A 15772-nucleotide genomic window follows, 5' to 3' on the forward strand; every position below is an offset into this window, starting at 1 on the left:
GGAAATGACTTATCACGGATAAGGATTTGGATGACAGCATGGTAACAGGCGTTCCTGCATGCCCGCGCAATGCGGCTAAGTCTTAGCGTGGAGGGCGCGCCGAACGCCGGCACGCGGGCTGGGGTGCTTGGCGGCAGTTGACATCGCGCCTGCCGCTCCACCACCCTTACAACCAACACATTGCCGTAGTCGAATCTCACCGTCGCCGCCTCATTGTTCAATCTTGCATCCGCAAGACAGCTGCTAACCTCTGCATTCTTAGACTTGTAGCTCAGCCCGCCGCCGCTCACCTGTGACGTGCGCCAGTCGCATTTGCCATTGTTCAGCGCCGCACTTGCGCGTATATCGATATCAACATGGCCGACCAGCCGCCGCAGAAGGCGCAAGGCCTGCCGAACCCATATGGTCTTCCCAACCCCTACGCCCAGAAAGGCCTTCCGAATCCGTATGCCGCCGCCACCATCTCTGCTGCGCCTGTCAAGTACACAGAGGAACAGGCCAAGGCCGAGCAGCTGAAGAAACCTGGTATCTAACTGAACTGCTCCATACTATTGCCTTGAACTACGACTCATTTGATTGTCTAGCTTTCCATAACCCTCACCAAATCAAGCGTCCCCAGGCCAAGAAGGCTATCCCAACTGTCAAGAGGGCCACCATGCCTGTAGCTGCCCCGCTCTCTTCGTCAGTTCCCGGACCCGCCAATCCTCAGCAGCATGGCATCGACTACTACCGAAGCACCGCAGAGGACGACGCCTCCATTCTGGAAGAGCGCAGGATGCGCGCGTATGAGGAGAAGCAGAAGAAGAAGGAGCAGAAGAAGTTCACCAAGATGTACGGACTTCATGAACCTCTGGCCGCTCACAAGCCCGACAAGCCGTCCAACTTGCTAGCTTACAAGGCACAAGGCGGTTACCGACGCAAGAAGGAAGGCTTCACTGCCTTCTTGCGTGGAGCTGCCGCTCAGCATAAGTCTCGCGATGGCAGTGAGGAAGCCAGTGGCACCCCCTCGGCGTCTTCGTCTAGCTCAACGCCCGCTTCAGTTGCTACAAAGCCTTCGTTCGCTCCACCTGCATACTACGACAACAACTCTGCGGCGCCCTCGTCCGACCCGTCAGGAGAAGATGCTTATGCCCGTCGCATGCGTCTGTCGCAGCAGCAGTCTGATGCCGTGCCGCCGCCACCCCCGTCGGTCACAGATGACTATGTACCTCCGCCTCCGCCTCCGCCTCCGCCAGCTGGTTCACCGCCAGCCCCGCCGAGCTACCAGGGTGCTACCATCTCTGCGCCTCCTGTCCGATACGCGGCCGCCACTATATCTGCGCCTCCTGTCCGGTACGAGCGTCCTGACGTACAGATGGAGGATGCAGACAACGAGCCCGCCCATGACGAACGCCCCGCCAAACGCGCCAAGATCAGCAAAGCCGAAGCCATGATGAATAAGATGGGTTACAAGAAGGGTCAAGGTCTCGGAAAGAACAACGATGGTGTCTTTACCCATCTGGAAGTCAAGAAGCGCAGGGTTCCCCAGGGCGCAGGCAATCTCGACGCGAACGGCAGAGTCCAGTCTCAACAAGTCTGGGATGTCAGTGGCGGTATGCGTATTCAGAAAGACGAGCCCAGCAAGTTCGGCGACAAGTCAAGTGTCGTGGTCACATGGGGTTGCGTCGACGGTGTTGACTGGGACGCCAACGCCGAGCGCAACGACGGTGGTATCCGACAAGACATGGGCGAAGCATTCGGCAAGAAGGTAAGGCTTAAGACGTCATCGTCAATGTATGTGTGCTAATAGAATTCAGTTCGGTGGCGATGTCGAGCGTATCCAACTGGACGAGAGCAACAAGGATGGCGTAGTCTACATCCAGTTCAACTCCCCGATGGCCGCCCTCAACGCCGTGAACCGCTTCGACGAAGGATGGGAGTTCAGAGGCAGGAAGATCCGCGCCCAGTACTACGACGAGCGCAAGTTCCACTCTGGCATCTACGACTACTAGAAGCCACTGCCTTGGTTAGTGTCGGCCTGTCGAATTCGCGTGTTCCGGTCGTTAGCCTTCGAAGAATCGTTGGAGTATTCCACTTTATGATTGGTGTGACGGACAGGAACGACGGCAGGGAGGATACGATAGGTTGGAGCATGTGGCATCGCTGGTATGGATCTGGATACGCTTGAAGGGCAGATGTGTATGACTATGGATTGGGGAGGGGTCTCATGTTCGTCTCTTCAAGAGATTAGAGCTTTGAGCATCCTCCTGGTTGCTTTATAAGAAGCGCAATACTAGGAAATTTCCGGCCTCAGCTTCTGGTATATCACCATGGAATATGAAGCCCGTAACTCACAACACAAGCTCTGCAAACATGTGGTGTTTAAATTCCGCACTCGAAACTTGACAAGCATATATGATGATAAAACCTCGCAAGGCAGCAAACAGGATATCGTTATCGTATCGTCTAAAAGGAGCTACGCCGCAGTCTCTGCACTCCTACTCGTACAGAAGTATAACATGTCCCCCCCAATCTAATATCAGACTCCAAGATTCGCCCGCAACTAACCCATGTCTCTAATGCGAGGTACGCCCGACTCCAAGGTATATATGCTTCTTCGTCCACTTCTCAATCACTCTTTTACTTGCGCCGTCTCTCCAGCGCTAGCTGCTTAAGCATTCCCAGGCTTCTCATCGGTATCGATATGCCAGACAACGTAGTTGGGCAATCCGTATACGCCGTAGCCTGCGCGCTTGGCCATCTTTGCAAAGCCTTCTGTCTCGGCTTGGTTTTCGAAGGGGTAGCAAGGGAAGTTTACGCCGGAGCGGTGGACGTCTGCTTTTACGATGATGTTTACGCCGCCGATGCCGTCGAGGGGTATTTCTTCGTCTTTGTCGGCGCGCCAGTCGCCCATTGTGGCCATGTACTTGCGGTTTGTGGGGTATTGCTTGTAACCTGTGGGTGTGTGAGCTGATGTCGAGGGAGGAACTGTGGGGGGCAGGGAAAGTACCTTCTGCGAGGACAATGTCTTTGTCGAGCGTGGAGGCGAGTTTGAGGCCTTCGGGGGATTCTTGCCAGGAGTTGTAATCGACTGGGTCTTGTTAGTGGGGATCGCGGAATCGAGTGGGGTTAAGACTCACAGCGCCCTTCGATGTCGACCATCTTGCCATTCTCCTCCTTGTACCTGTGGAACCAGATGTCTGTGTACTGTTAGTGCGAATCTTTAGGGCCTACATCCACAAGACGTACTAGGAACGAGGACATCCCGATCATGCGCCACAAAGTCCTCGATGATCTTGGAAGGACTGTCGACGATATCTACATCCCTCCAGTATACCCAGCTGTGCTCCGGTTTCAAGGCAGTGTAAAGTAGGTAGTTCCTGGCTTTACCCAGCGCCTTTCTCCGTGGACCTTGTGCCTCAAAACTGTGTCTGTCCTCTACACTTTGCGAGAGCGTGACACCGAAATCTTTCTCAACAATCATGGTCGACCTGAAAGCTACTTCGGGGTTGTTTTGGACCCTCTCCAATTCCTTTGCCAATGCTGCCATGGTATCGTCCGTCGTGTCGCCGACCAGAAACGCCAGATCGATCAGCTCGTGGGGGTACGTGAGTGACGTGAGAAGATCGAAGTGTTTCGCGAGGTAGTATGAGGCATCGCGGAGCGGGGTGAGGATCAGAACACGCTCCTTGTTCTTGGCTGCGTCAATGGTCGAAGTGACGCCGTTCAGGTCGACGTGCTGGATTTCGGTGGCGTTGACCTCTATTGGTTTGTGGTGGTTGAATATCACGGGGGTGTTCAAATGCGCGTGCCAGTCTTCGTTCTCGTTCGCTGTCATGTGCATTGGAGGTTTCGAGGGGCCGAAGCAGTAGAACCTGGGAGGGTACGATTAGCGATTGCTCCATGTAACACAATGGGAGACCTGGCATACCTCTGCATCTCCCCAGCTGCTGACCCCATGGACCGCCATAGCAGCACAATCGCTGTGACCAGACCAATGGAGATGAGGAAGCGTGGGTTCCGTACTGTGCTTATGACCTGTCTTGATGGTGGCAGGCGGGCTTTAGCAGCCTTCCACGAGTATCCTTTGCCCGCAAGCATGTTGAGTCGGTAGGATCCCGCGTGTTCCTTCTCCACCTCTTCCCCTCTGGCCTGTGATATGCGTATCGATGAGCTACGCGCTCGGACGCTATCGGTATTGCTGGTTTCCCTCTGTGAATGGAGCGGCGGCGATTGCGACTGTGGCCTCTCCAGTTTGGCGGTTGAGAGCGCCCGGGCGCGCGACGTTTGGGGTGTGGACTAAATGTTGCTGGTGACGTCGCAGCGAGGTTGGGGGGAAGCAGCGGCGGAAGCGACAGACGGTAATGACTAGTGAAAGCAGGGTCCTGACTTGCTGCACAGTGGGACGCACGAGGGAAGCGACGAAAGGGGTGAACGACAGGCGCAATTGCGTTGCAGAAGCAATTCGTTCAGTACAGATTACCGTTGAGCGCGACGAGCATGCGAATGACGCTAAGTGCAGATCAATCGCGATAGTGCCGCTGATGACGACGCCTCGGAAATATGATAGACGGTAATTCTCTCATAATTCACCGGAGACCACAACGAAGTGCCAATGTTACATGTTTGGCCTAGAACGTTGCTCAATATACTTGTTCCGTAGCGATTGGGCCCTGCGTGAGTGCCTTCCATTTTCCTGGGTAACCGCACGTGAAAGCATGTGCTGGGAACACCAAACCGGCGGCGCCCCGGCTCCTAACAAAGAAGCTGCGTGGTACAGAATGTCATGCATGGGACATGTCTGCGATATGTACGAGAAGCTCACTCGTTTACCCACATCATCTGTTATACGAATTTAGTGACTGCGGCCCGCACTTTAGAGCCCGCTCTCCGTCTTACCACCCATAACTGAAGGGATGCCTGAACTAGGTATCCGAGACATGAAAGCCTCGTCTTAGGTATTCAAGAGCCGAAAGAGAGTTCAGGTATAAACGACAATGCGGTATGGAATATTCTACTTGGAATGCATGGACGTCGTTGCAGGTGCGCTGCCAACTAGCGGCGCAAGACAGTCTCAGAACGTATGGGATCAAGTTATGCGGGAGGATGGATTGAGCTGAGCTCCTGTGCCACATTCGACAGAAGCCCTAGCTCTTCTTCAAGCGCTTGCCCTTGCACTTGTCAGTTAATTTTGGCAACACTATGACATGATCGATGTCTGTCGCGTGGATAAGGTCAAAGCTCATGCGCCAGCACCCACCACTGTTGGCGTTTCATCCTCCTTTTGAGAAACACTGTGAGGGCTTGATGAGACGACATGGACAGACATGACACATTTGAAAGATCCGTTCGGCGAAAAGCAAAGATCAAGTCGTAGGCGGTGAAGCTCGCAAAGGCCTCAATGCGTGACGTAGGATTTCCAGACAAGCACATGCTAATTTCAACACATCACAAGAAAACGCAGAGCAGATTTAAGAAAGACTGTATGCCACTATCCCAAATAAAGCAACTCCTCCTGCAATTCTGCACACCGTGTCGCGGGGCAGACATATATGTACTGCGAATTAACAGGCTGCTCGACCCTCGTAGCCAAATGATACATTCAATTGTTACATGCTGAACCATGAAACCGTCCCCGATGCCCCTTCAGTCCTCAAATGCTGAACTCCTGCGTCAGCGCCTGTTCGCTTGATGCTATACGCTATCAAAGAAAGTCAGGTGGGGGTAGTCTATGCAATTATGATGGAACGCCAGCGTCATAAGCTTTTTAGAGAAGGAGAACAGCGGCCATGGCGGCGAGGCCAAGGGCACCGTTGACAGCACTGAGGGTGGTGGCAGCGCCGGTCTTGTCGTCACCGTCACCCTGCTTGGTACCCTTGTGGCCCTCACCAGCGGGGTCGATGAGCTTGCCCTCGCACCTGTAGCCACCCTCGATGAGCTTCTTGTCCTTGAGGGGCTTGTAGGTCTTGCAGGTCTCGGTGACGTTGTCAGTGGACTGGAGGTTGAAGGCACCGGAGACGCTGTTGAGCTTGGGGGTGGTAACGCTGGCAGATGTTAGCAAGGCATGTTGTAAAGCGAATACGAGGCAAACTTACTCAGTGAAGTTACCGCTCATGTCGAAAGCTCCACCGATGCTCTTAAGGACAGGGTAGCCATCAATCTCGATGAGCTTGGAGTTGTTGGCGATCTGGAGGTTGCCGGAGATCTTGGTGAGCGCCGGGAAAGAGACGTTGGAAAGGTTCTCGTTGGCGACAAGGGCAACAGCCTCGCCGACGGAAGTAAGGTTGGGAGCGGAGAAGGACTCGAAACCGTTGTTGTAGAGACCGAGGGAGCCGTTCAGGCGCTCGAGGGAGGGAACTGAGACGGAACCGCAGAAACGGAAGGTCAGGTTGCTAGCCCAGATAAGGTTGGGCAGCTCGACCTTGACGGCCTCGTTGTTGTCGGCAAGAGTCAGCGACGTGGAGACGTTGCCGAGCTGCATGGAGATCTCATCTATGTAACCGTTGTTTGCGATGAAGACAGTGTCGACCTCCTCAATGTTGATACCCTTGAGGGAGCGAAGAGCGGTGTTCTGGATGTCGACCTTGTTGGCCTTGGTGACCTCGCCAGTGAAGCCAATCTCCTGAAGAGCGGGCAGGGCGTTCCACTTGATGGAGTCGATGGCCTTGAGCTTGGGGAAGTTGACGGCGTTGAGACGGGTCAAGTCGTTGAGCATCATCTCTCCGTCGAGCTCCTCGAGGTCGCTGGCGCTGATCTGCTTAAGCTCGGTCGCGGTGTCGGCAATCAAGTCACCCTTGATCTTCTTGACGCCGGGGAAGGAGATGTCGTCGGTGGTACCAGTCGCAATGGCGATGTTACCGGAGAAGGTTGAGCAGGAAGCGATGGCGCTGGCGTCACCGGCATTCTGGATGGTGGTGGTGGCGGAGACACTGCAGGCAGCTGGGGTGTTGTCAGTCAATGTTGACGCGGTCTGGTGTTAGAGAGCATACCGTACGCGCCGCTGGCAGCAGCCAGGGCCGGGAGGGCGATCTTCATCATGGAAGGCATTTTGTGTAGTGCAAGTGGTGTGGTAACTGGGAGGAAAAGTCAGCGGGCGCGTCCATGAGGCGACTGAGAAATGTGGACTGGCAACACGGACCTGGGATATTAAGACTGCTCGTTCCGGTTTCAGTTGTGCGGGTGCTGCGGGCTAGTTGTCGAGCGTGGAAAGATGCTGGAGCGAGGGGAAGAATTAACAAGTAAAGCAGGCAGTATTAAATAGAGTAGTCCCAGAGACGCGATCAAGAAGGCGCGGTCGTCGGTAGCGAGTGTGGGTGAAGACTGAGAGAGAAAGGGCAGGAGGGCATTCTAATGGGAGCAGGCGCGAGAAAAGGGGAGCGCGGTGGTGCCAGTCCGGGCAGCCGCTAATGACGCTAGTGAGGCCGGGTGGAGATCATAGGCGGCCAGAGCGTGCCCACCATCATCGATCAAGCAAGCAAGCCAGAGTGAATGTTGCAAGCGGGCCTGGGGCCACGCACTGGTTGCTGGTGCAGATGGTTTCGCCGCCTGCGCGCGACGACACCGCCAGCAGTGCCGTGGATGCTGCACGCTCGTGGCTACCCGCATCGTGTTGCCATGACTGCACCACGGCGGCCGTACCGAGCGCGCGGACGGAGTGGTTTGACAGGCGAGGGCTACCACAGCTCTGCATCCATTATCCATGATGCCTCCTCGCCGCCCGTCGCCCGTCGCCTGCCACCGCACGCTGCTTGTCGCTCTTAGCTTCACGTGCCGAGCACGCTGCTCCCAATTTCAAGCTCTGAACCAGATGTCTGCCCTGATAAGCACCATGCAGCGTCCGCAAACAGCAGCCTCTCATGCGTGAGCCTCAACAACAGGGGTGGCGTCTGGATCGCCGCTCTGTCGCCCTAGGAGACGGCCGTCCGCTACTGTGCCCGCACCATTCCGCTGCTCCCCAACGTCTCCATCCGTCGTCGACGGACCTGTTAGTTTTGCTGGTAACCGCTCACTACGCGGCAATGCGGCACCTTCGCTCCATGCCCGCCCATCCAGAGTCTTCTTTTGCCACTGTCTGGCCGACACGAAACACAACAAGCACCGTGGATTATTACGCGGCCTTTTACTATATCCGCCACCCCTGTCCAATGGTTTCAATGCGGTTACACCCTTGATGGGCCAGATCCGAGTTGGGTATAGCGCAGCCGTTGCAATCTCATGAGATGCGAACCCCAACAGCGGTTATAATTACACCACCACCTTGCGCGCTGGAGCTCCATTGCTGCTTTCGGCCATGTGCACTCGCCTCTCCTTTATATCCATTTCGCCCCAACATCTGCATTGCGCCTCATTTCGTTATTCTCGTTCTCCAGACGGCTGTTGCGATGAACCATCTCGCTTATCGTCCACCCCAAGCGACAGCCTCACCATCGATCCTTCCTGCCAAGCTTATTGCTTGACGCGCATTGATTGACCTCTCATTTCCAGCCTGGGGCTCCAGAGGTCCACTTGCGCCGCACGCACAACGTCGTGTTTCCTGCCATGACGTCGGCAGTTACAATTGTTTCAGTCTCGGATTTTTTCTAGAATGGCCCACCACCTCCTACAACGAAGAAACTCAACGGTCGCACTGCCGTGCAGACGAACACATAAGTAACAGTCAATAGATTTCTAAGGTAATGCAGAATTGTGGAACGATCTATCATCCTCTGAGAGCTAGGTGTTCGAGTCTTCCATCGATGGGCTGAAGTCAGCAACTCTAAATATTAGTCCACTTTGCCGCCCTCACAGATGCCCGTGGTCAATGTCGTTTCGTTGAGCTTACTTTTTACATACAAGGAGCGAGCGCTGCAGCCTCCTCATTCGCGCCGCTTTTCGCTTCCGACCTGATCTTGCGGCAGTACTGAAATAAGCCTTTCTGGCCGATTAGTGGGTCCGTCTCTGATCCCTCCACAATTCGCGACTTCGAACATCATGGGCATTTGCGACATCGTACATCAGTAACATTTCACTTACCAAGGAAATACGAAGCCGAGTAGACGAACGTGTTTGACCCAATTGCTCAGTTTACGCATCTGTGGGTTCTTACTCACGGTTCGCATACAAACTTCGCGCCACTCTTCTAGTGAACCAAATATTTCGCTGGGTCATCAGCAGAGGCTGCTCTTGTTTCGGTCCTATCACATCACTCCAATTTACTACAACACATTTTCCGATTTGCCTACAAGAGAATCATTCGCGAGACATCATTGCCCACATGGAAGGGCACGGCGTACCATACACTTCGCACTTTCTGTCTCGATAGTGCGGTTCTTCAGCATTTCATCCCATGCCTACACAGCAACAACAGTTTGTAATCATTCGTGGCGAGAGCAAGCCACAAGCTGTTGTATACCAATACAGTAGTCAATGTCGAGCGTTGATATATAATACATCTGGCCCATCCACGATGGATGTACGTCGTAGTCTACCGTCCCCGACCCACATTGCATCTCCACCAAACAGATCATCGACTCCACCACAACACATAGGCCTCATACTGTACATGCGTATCTCACTGCAAGGACCAACGCTTCTTCATGGGAAAGCTACTTCCCAGCAATCAGGTCTTTTGTAAAACGTTGACATCTACATCGGCGATTCGCCACATGTACCACATAAACAGCGATCTTATACAGGACACTGTTAGTTTTTTGCCATTGGAAGCTTGCACTGAAATTTGACGTACCTGTAGGGCGAGAACTTGGAAGCCATATCGAGCATTTCCTGCTCCGTCATGTATCTGCATGGCGTACGTCAGTACATCTTACATTGATGTGAGAGGGCATGATGATTAATACGTACTTCCACTTCCCACCTTTACTCTTCAATTTATTCACATCGCGGCCCGCGTACACTGCCATACCCCGTCTACAAACACATCAGTCACACAATCCGTCAAAGAAGCGTACGCTGATCTCTCAAGCAAACAAAATCAACTTACTGTACACCCAAATCCCCAGTCGCGAAAACATCCATCCTCTTCAACCCAAAGCAAGCAAACATCTCCACGCTCCATCGCCCCAAGCCCCTCACCGCTACTAGCTTCTCAATGAGTTCTTCGTCGCTGGCACTAACCAGCATCTCGGCTGAGAGTTCACCAGAAGCGAATTTCTCGGCTAGGCCGTAGATGTACTCGGCTTTGCGCTGTGAGAGACCTGCTGTACGTAGCGTTGCGATGTCTTTGGTGAGGACCTGAGTGGGCGTTGGAAAGGACGGGTGGGTGTCTGGGAAGAGGGCGGTGAGCTTTGCGCGGATGGATGAGGCGGCTTGGCCTGATACCTGTGGGGGATGGTTAGTTTTGCATGTGTTGCCTAAAGCCTTCTTTGTATATGACTTGCAACGGTGTGCTACAGACTCTATCTACCAGCTCACTCATATCACTGTCCACATACCTGCTGTCCAATAATCCCCTTCCCCAGCGCCTCAAACGGCCTCACCACCTCCCTCAGCCCCTCCGGACTAAAAATCCCACATTGATGCCCTCGCACCACCTTTTCCAGTTTAGGATCCGTCTTGATGAGAAAGTCCTCTGCTTCTTTCAACAGATTATCAATGTTCGTGCTCGCGGGTGGAATGGCACCAACATCTGGTGGGACGAGTTCCTTTGCTTTCCTTTTCTTGGCTGGAGAAGGGTCGGTGGGTTTCGCGGGTGAGGATGCGTATGCTTGCACTACGTGCAAGCCGTTGGGCGTGGCTAGGTTGGCGTTTGTGGTGTGGGGCTCTGCTGGACGGGTGGTCGTATCTGAAGGTGAAAATGCGGGGGCTGATGAGAAGATACTGGCACCCGCAGGTGTGGGTGTGAAGGGTGGTGGCTTGAGTGGTGATTCTGATGACGCTGCTGGTTTTGATGCTGTTTTACGCTTCTTGGGGAGCGGTGTCGCGGGGAGCGGTGAAGTTGAATCTGCCGAGTCTACGACTTTGTCTTCGTTTTGTTTTCCATTCGCAGTAACCTTATTCTTCGTCTCGTCCGATGTTGGCGCAGATGTTGCTACTGTCTTGCGCTTCTTCGTGGGTACACTCGCTTTGCCAACCTTCTCATACTTTGCAACACCATTCTGAACTTTCGCATCCAATGAATCTTTTGTGATACTGCTGGCGACGCGAGCGGAACGTCTCAAAGACATGGCGTGATGGGTGTAGAGGTCGTTAACCGTTCTGGTGAATGGGATAGTCTGACGTCATAGGGTTAGGATGTGGGACAGCTGCGAGACTGCGACAACGTACTCTTTGCTTCAAAACTCTTATTGCAATCATGAAAACGGGTGAATGAGAGGGTGTATTGTTAGTTGCGCAAGTGGGGAGCTTGACGCGATGCGCGGGAAGCTATTCTTGAGCTGACGCCTGGGCACATGACAGCGTGGCTGACATATCCGGAACCCTGACATTGCGCATCTGTCGTATGCGAGAGGATCGGCATATCACTCGCTCTATATAGAAACATGGCGAGGTGCAAAAAAGCTTACTCGAGTACACGAAATCCTGCGAATTTGCAGGTATCCTCCTGTTCGAGCATTTAGTTGTGGTGACCAAGGACGGAATAGTAACTTCGGATTCCCGTAGTCGCTCTCCCCTTTCCAAGAGCAAATGCTATAACGTACTGCAAGTTCGGCATTTGCATGCAGAAATGGTACTAATTTCTTGAATCTGAGATAGTTGTTCAAGTGAATTTCTCCCGCGTCTTTCAGCCGGTCATGTTCTATCTGTTATTACGGCAATTCCATGTCTTCGGTCTTAGTCGTGCAGTAGCTCATCACTTCATGCCTGACTGTTCCTATGAAGTGCATAGAAGGTGCATGTCATTCATCATTTTCCGGTTGTATCTGTGCGTTGCTTTCCGAAGCCAAAACCAGGCGTCATGCAATGGCCGCCTCCCGATAAGTCATTTCCCATGGATCGCAAGACAAATACCCGCAGCTGAGCATGCGCGCATACGTGAAAGCTCTTCGGAGCACGGGCATAAGAGAAACGTATTTCCAGACGCAACAGAGGGGAGTCCTGTACGAAATGTGTTGGTATGGTACAATCTATTGCGCAACCTCAGACTCAATCCACCAAGCTCCAATTGATTCCCCCGGACTCGGTATATACATTCTAGTGTCCGGTGGCCTGGGCGGCGTTCTTCTGCCTCTTCTGGATGACCATGGCCTCGAGGTCCTCGCGCTCGGCCATCTCGGACTCGATCTCTGTGATGAGCTCGGCGAGGTATGGTGTGTCCTTTTGCATTGTCAGCATCTGGTATTCGGGTTTGAAGCGATATCCCTACATCCTCGGGCTTAGTCCACTCCTCCTTGGGCAGAAGCTGGTGGGACATGGAGAGCTGCCGCAGATTAGCCACATTTGCCATGTCCTGTATATCTTGTTGGGCAGTACCTGGAAAGCTCGGCGCAGACGGAAGACACGGTCGTAGGCTTCCTGTGGTCGGAGACGCTTCAGGGCGGTCTGAACTACATCGTTCTCCTCGGGGAGCAAGTCATCGGCCCTGCATCACAAATCCCGTCAGCCCATCATTCCACAATCGGCCATATCCCCCACTGCCTCCTTCTGTATTCTTGTATACACGGCGTCCGGATCGGGGCTCCGTACCTCAGACCGAGCTGCCTGTAGCCGGCGGCGTTGCAGTACCAGTTGGCGAGCGGCTTCATCCAGCGCTGCAGCCACGGGCGCTTCATGATGTAGGGGGCGAGAGACGGGGCAGACATGGTTGCGGGTGTTCGACGGCGGATCGGAGGGGTCGAGACGGGTGCTGTCGTCAATTGCAGTTTTGACGGTCGGAGGTGGTGAGGTCGTAATGCGAAAGAAGCGAACGCCAATAGGCCGGCGGGCAGCGCTTGGCCCGCCGCAGGCCTTGGTCTTAATCAGCGGCCTGTCCCCACCCGCCAGAGCAACTTCACTCGTGCTCCATCCCAGCTCTGACGTCTGCCCACAACCGCCCTCTCACACCCGGCTTCCGAGCGCATATCCTGGCACGAGGCCCGCACGCGACTGAACGCTTTCACCACGACTCCCTCACTGCCCGTCCGTCTGTCAATGGAGCCGAACAATCGCTAGTCATCGTGTTACTCAAGTGCTGCGGGGTTTCCGCAACACTGAGGCACCGCACAGGGGACGACGGCCTGTATGCGCCCACCCCTCTCGCCCCGCGCTCTGATTCAAGCTCTCTAACAAGTCGGCCATGGCAGTACCCCTCATGTCGACACACGAACCCGCGCCGCCGTCCCCGCCTAACGTCCCCGACCGGTATGCGCCTTCCGCCGTGACAGCTGAACCGCGAGACATGTCCACCCCAAACCAGCAGCGCACCTGGAGCTCTCCCGTTGCCGCCCTCGCAGTCAGGGTCTCCAAGCTCCCCGACAGCTCCGTCAATGCTCTGTGCGGAGCGTCTGCCGGAGTTGCTTCGGGCATAGTGACGTGCCCGCTCGATGTTATCAAGACCCGCCTGCAGGCGCAAGGCTCTTTCCGCCCCAGGACATACACCGGGCCAACGCGCACAGTGTACAAAGGCCTCACCGGTACTGCGCGAGTCATATGGATTGAGGATGGCATCCGCGGCCTGTACCGAGGACTCGGGCCCATGCTGCTTGGATACATTCCAACCTGGGCCGTCTACATGAGCACTTACGAATCTACGAAAAACGTTCTCTATCCTCAGATGGGTTAGTAATACACACGGGCACTCGCGTTCCTGTTGCTGACGAGACTGAACCCACAGAGAACAAATGGCTCGCTAGGACCATCGCCTCGTTGTTTGCTGGTGGCTGCTCGACGCTAGTCACCAATCCCATATGGGTTGTCAAGACAAGACTCATGTCACAGGTCAGCGCCCGCGCATCTCCCGAACACCGGCCGCCATGGCACTACACAAGCACCTTTGACGCCTTCCGCAAAATGTACCTCAAGGAAGGCATTGCCTCCTTCTACTCAGGACTTACACCTGCGCTCCTCGGCCTTACCCACGTCGCTATTCAGTTCCCGCTATACGAGTTCCTCAAGATGAAATTTACTGGCCTGGAAATGGGCCAGACAGACAGCAAGACTGAGGATGTGCACTGGTTTGCTATTGCGCTGGCAACAGTCTTGAGCAAGATGACGGCGACTTCGGCGACATATCCACACGAAGTCTTGCGCACGCGCCTGCAAACACAGCAACGTTCGCTGCCCTCGCACTCCGATAATCATGTATCGTTTCGAGGAGGTCAGCACGACCGATTTCATACCCGCCCTCCTGGTACGGCTTCGTCGGATGGCATGATAAATCTACCCCGCTATCGTGGTATCCTGCGAACATGCACAGTCATCCTCCAAGAAGAGGGATGGAGAGCGTTCTACAACGGGATGGGAACTAACATGGTCCGTGCTGTACCTGCTGCAGTCACGACCATGTTGACATTCGAGTCGTTGAAAGCCGTCCACCAGAAGCTGAAGAACGAGGGTAGGAAGATAGAGAACGAGGTCGAGTGACGGTAAATATCTGCGTTTCGTCTCTCTATTCACAGGAACCGATCGGCATCATTACCGGGCGTTTAGTCATGGGTTAGGAGTGGAAATATCCCAGTGAGCACTCCTGTTCTGTTTGTTCATACGTTTGTACGCACAGGGCAGCATTTTCGGGCACTGTCAGCATCAAAGCTTTGGCGTTTGTAGGGCAATATGGTTGATTTCCTATAGGCTGTCACAAGTGCGAGCAGATTTAGCACTTGTTTGAGAGACACCATTTACATGATTATCTAAATATACTACTAGGAGAGCATTGCTTCCACAGGTGCATTGTTTCCAGGCCTCCTGAACAAAGCATGCCAACAGGGCGGTCAGCGTCGCAAACGCAGCGCCGCATACGCTGAAGTCATGAGCACCGCCAATAACGGTGAGTTGACGTGTCTACATTCTTCAAGTGAGCGAAGCCCCATTCGCTGAGGTTGGAATTGACAAACGCCCACGCCACTCGCCCTGGTTCCGCGGTCATGCAGGCGCACCCTTCCTAAAGTGCACATGCTTCACGCGTTAGACTTCACACCCTTTGCTAGGCTATATACCTTGCATGTTAATCGTGTCCATTGTCTTGGCCTTTCTGCCGGCACACCATCATGATTCCGTGTGCCGCTTCCGCAGAGCCGCATATAAGCCCACCGCCCATACCTATCCGCAGCCGGCTACGACACGGCTCAGCATATCAAAAGAGGCTGCGCGATATCATTTCTGAGCGTACGAATGCAACTAGTCTTCCATCGTCTCCTCCCTCCCAAATCCTTTTCGACGAACTTGACCGCGAGTTGACGGAAACAGAACAGAGACTGGTCATCGTCAACTTGGAGGGAAAGGATATGAGTGACAAGAGAGAGTGTCTACTCTGGGATAATTGGGAAGGGAGCGATACGTCGACTGAAAGAGGGCTCAAGAGTGACAGTGGTGGTGCTCCGGGAGACGGCTGCTTCAGTGAACTCGAATATGAAGCGAGCAATGGAGACAGCTATCCCGAGCCATTGCGAATAAGTGAGAGAAGCGGGGACGCTGTGGAGCAGATGGTGGTGCAAGGGCGCGTGCCGGCACAACGAGGAAGTCGCGACGGCCCACCTTCTGCCATCTACACTAATCACACAACGCGCTCTGAGCACAGCTCATCATCCTCTGATTACAGTGTTCAGACAATGGATACGAAAGTGTCCGACTGGCTGGCACAGGGGTTCCATACCTCTGAGTCTCAGGAACCGGATCCTCCGCGACAGATCTCCAGCAACTCCGATCGCCCCTTCCCTCCCAG

The 15772-nt window shown here is 54.2% G+C and overlaps 6 protein-coding genes across 6 annotated transcripts; 2 read left to right on the top strand and 4 right to left on the bottom strand.

Moving 5' to 3' along the window:
- Nucleotides 1-356: 356 nt before the first annotated feature.
- Nucleotides 357-1991, top strand: J4E92_008414 (uncharacterized protein; the record flags this gene model as incomplete). The annotated part of the gene is made up of 3 exons (XM_051499766.1): nucleotides 357-525; nucleotides 585-1747; nucleotides 1797-1991. 3 exons carry the CDS (start codon nucleotides 357-359, stop codon nucleotides 1989-1991), a joined length of 1527 nt encoding a protein of 508 aa, XP_051350142.1.
- A 659-nt stretch (nucleotides 1992-2650) lies between these two features.
- On the bottom strand, nucleotides 2651-4080 carry J4E92_008415 (uncharacterized protein; the record flags this gene model as incomplete). Its single annotated transcript, XM_051499767.1, has 5 exons — nucleotides 2651-2934; nucleotides 2990-3070; nucleotides 3120-3179; nucleotides 3229-3854; nucleotides 3911-4080. The coding sequence occupies 5 exons, from the start codon at nucleotides 4078-4080 to the stop codon at nucleotides 2651-2653; spliced, it is 1221 nt and encodes a 406-aa protein (XP_051350143.1).
- Nucleotides 4081-5746: 1666 nt separating this feature from the next.
- Nucleotides 5747-7026, bottom strand: J4E92_008416 (uncharacterized protein; the record flags this gene model as incomplete). Its single annotated transcript, XM_051499768.1, has 3 exons — nucleotides 5747-6023; nucleotides 6075-6918; nucleotides 6969-7026. The coding sequence occupies 3 exons, from the start codon at nucleotides 7024-7026 to the stop codon at nucleotides 5747-5749; spliced, it is 1179 nt and encodes a 392-aa protein (XP_051350144.1).
- Nucleotides 7027-9954: 2928 nt separating this feature from the next.
- On the bottom strand, nucleotides 9955-11141 carry J4E92_008417 (uncharacterized protein; the record flags this gene model as incomplete). The annotated part of the gene is made up of 2 exons (XM_051499769.1): nucleotides 9955-10296; nucleotides 10410-11141. The coding sequence occupies 2 exons, from the start codon at nucleotides 11139-11141 to the stop codon at nucleotides 9955-9957; spliced, it is 1074 nt and encodes a 357-aa protein (XP_051350145.1).
- Nucleotides 11142-12108: 967 nt separating this feature from the next.
- J4E92_008418 (uncharacterized protein) lies at nucleotides 12109-12716 on the bottom strand (the record flags this gene model as incomplete). The annotated part of the gene is made up of 4 exons (XM_051499770.1): nucleotides 12109-12231; nucleotides 12281-12334; nucleotides 12388-12496; nucleotides 12601-12716. 4 exons carry the CDS (start codon nucleotides 12714-12716, stop codon nucleotides 12109-12111), a joined length of 402 nt encoding a protein of 133 aa, XP_051350146.1.
- Nucleotides 12717-13291: 575 nt separating this feature from the next.
- On the top strand, nucleotides 13292-14475 carry J4E92_008419 (uncharacterized protein; the record flags this gene model as incomplete). Its single annotated transcript, XM_051499771.1, has 2 exons — nucleotides 13292-13670; nucleotides 13727-14475. 2 exons carry the CDS (start codon nucleotides 13292-13294, stop codon nucleotides 14473-14475), a joined length of 1128 nt encoding a protein of 375 aa, XP_051350147.1.
- Between the last annotated feature and the right edge of the window lie 1297 nt (nucleotides 14476-15772).

The sequence above is a fragment of the Alternaria infectoria genome (assembly GCF_024043175.1).
Source record: "Alternaria infectoria strain BMP 0036 chromosome Unknown scaffold_16, whole genome shotgun sequence".
In the NCBI taxonomy this organism is placed as follows: domain Eukaryota; kingdom Fungi; phylum Ascomycota; class Dothideomycetes; order Pleosporales; family Pleosporaceae; genus Alternaria; species Alternaria infectoria.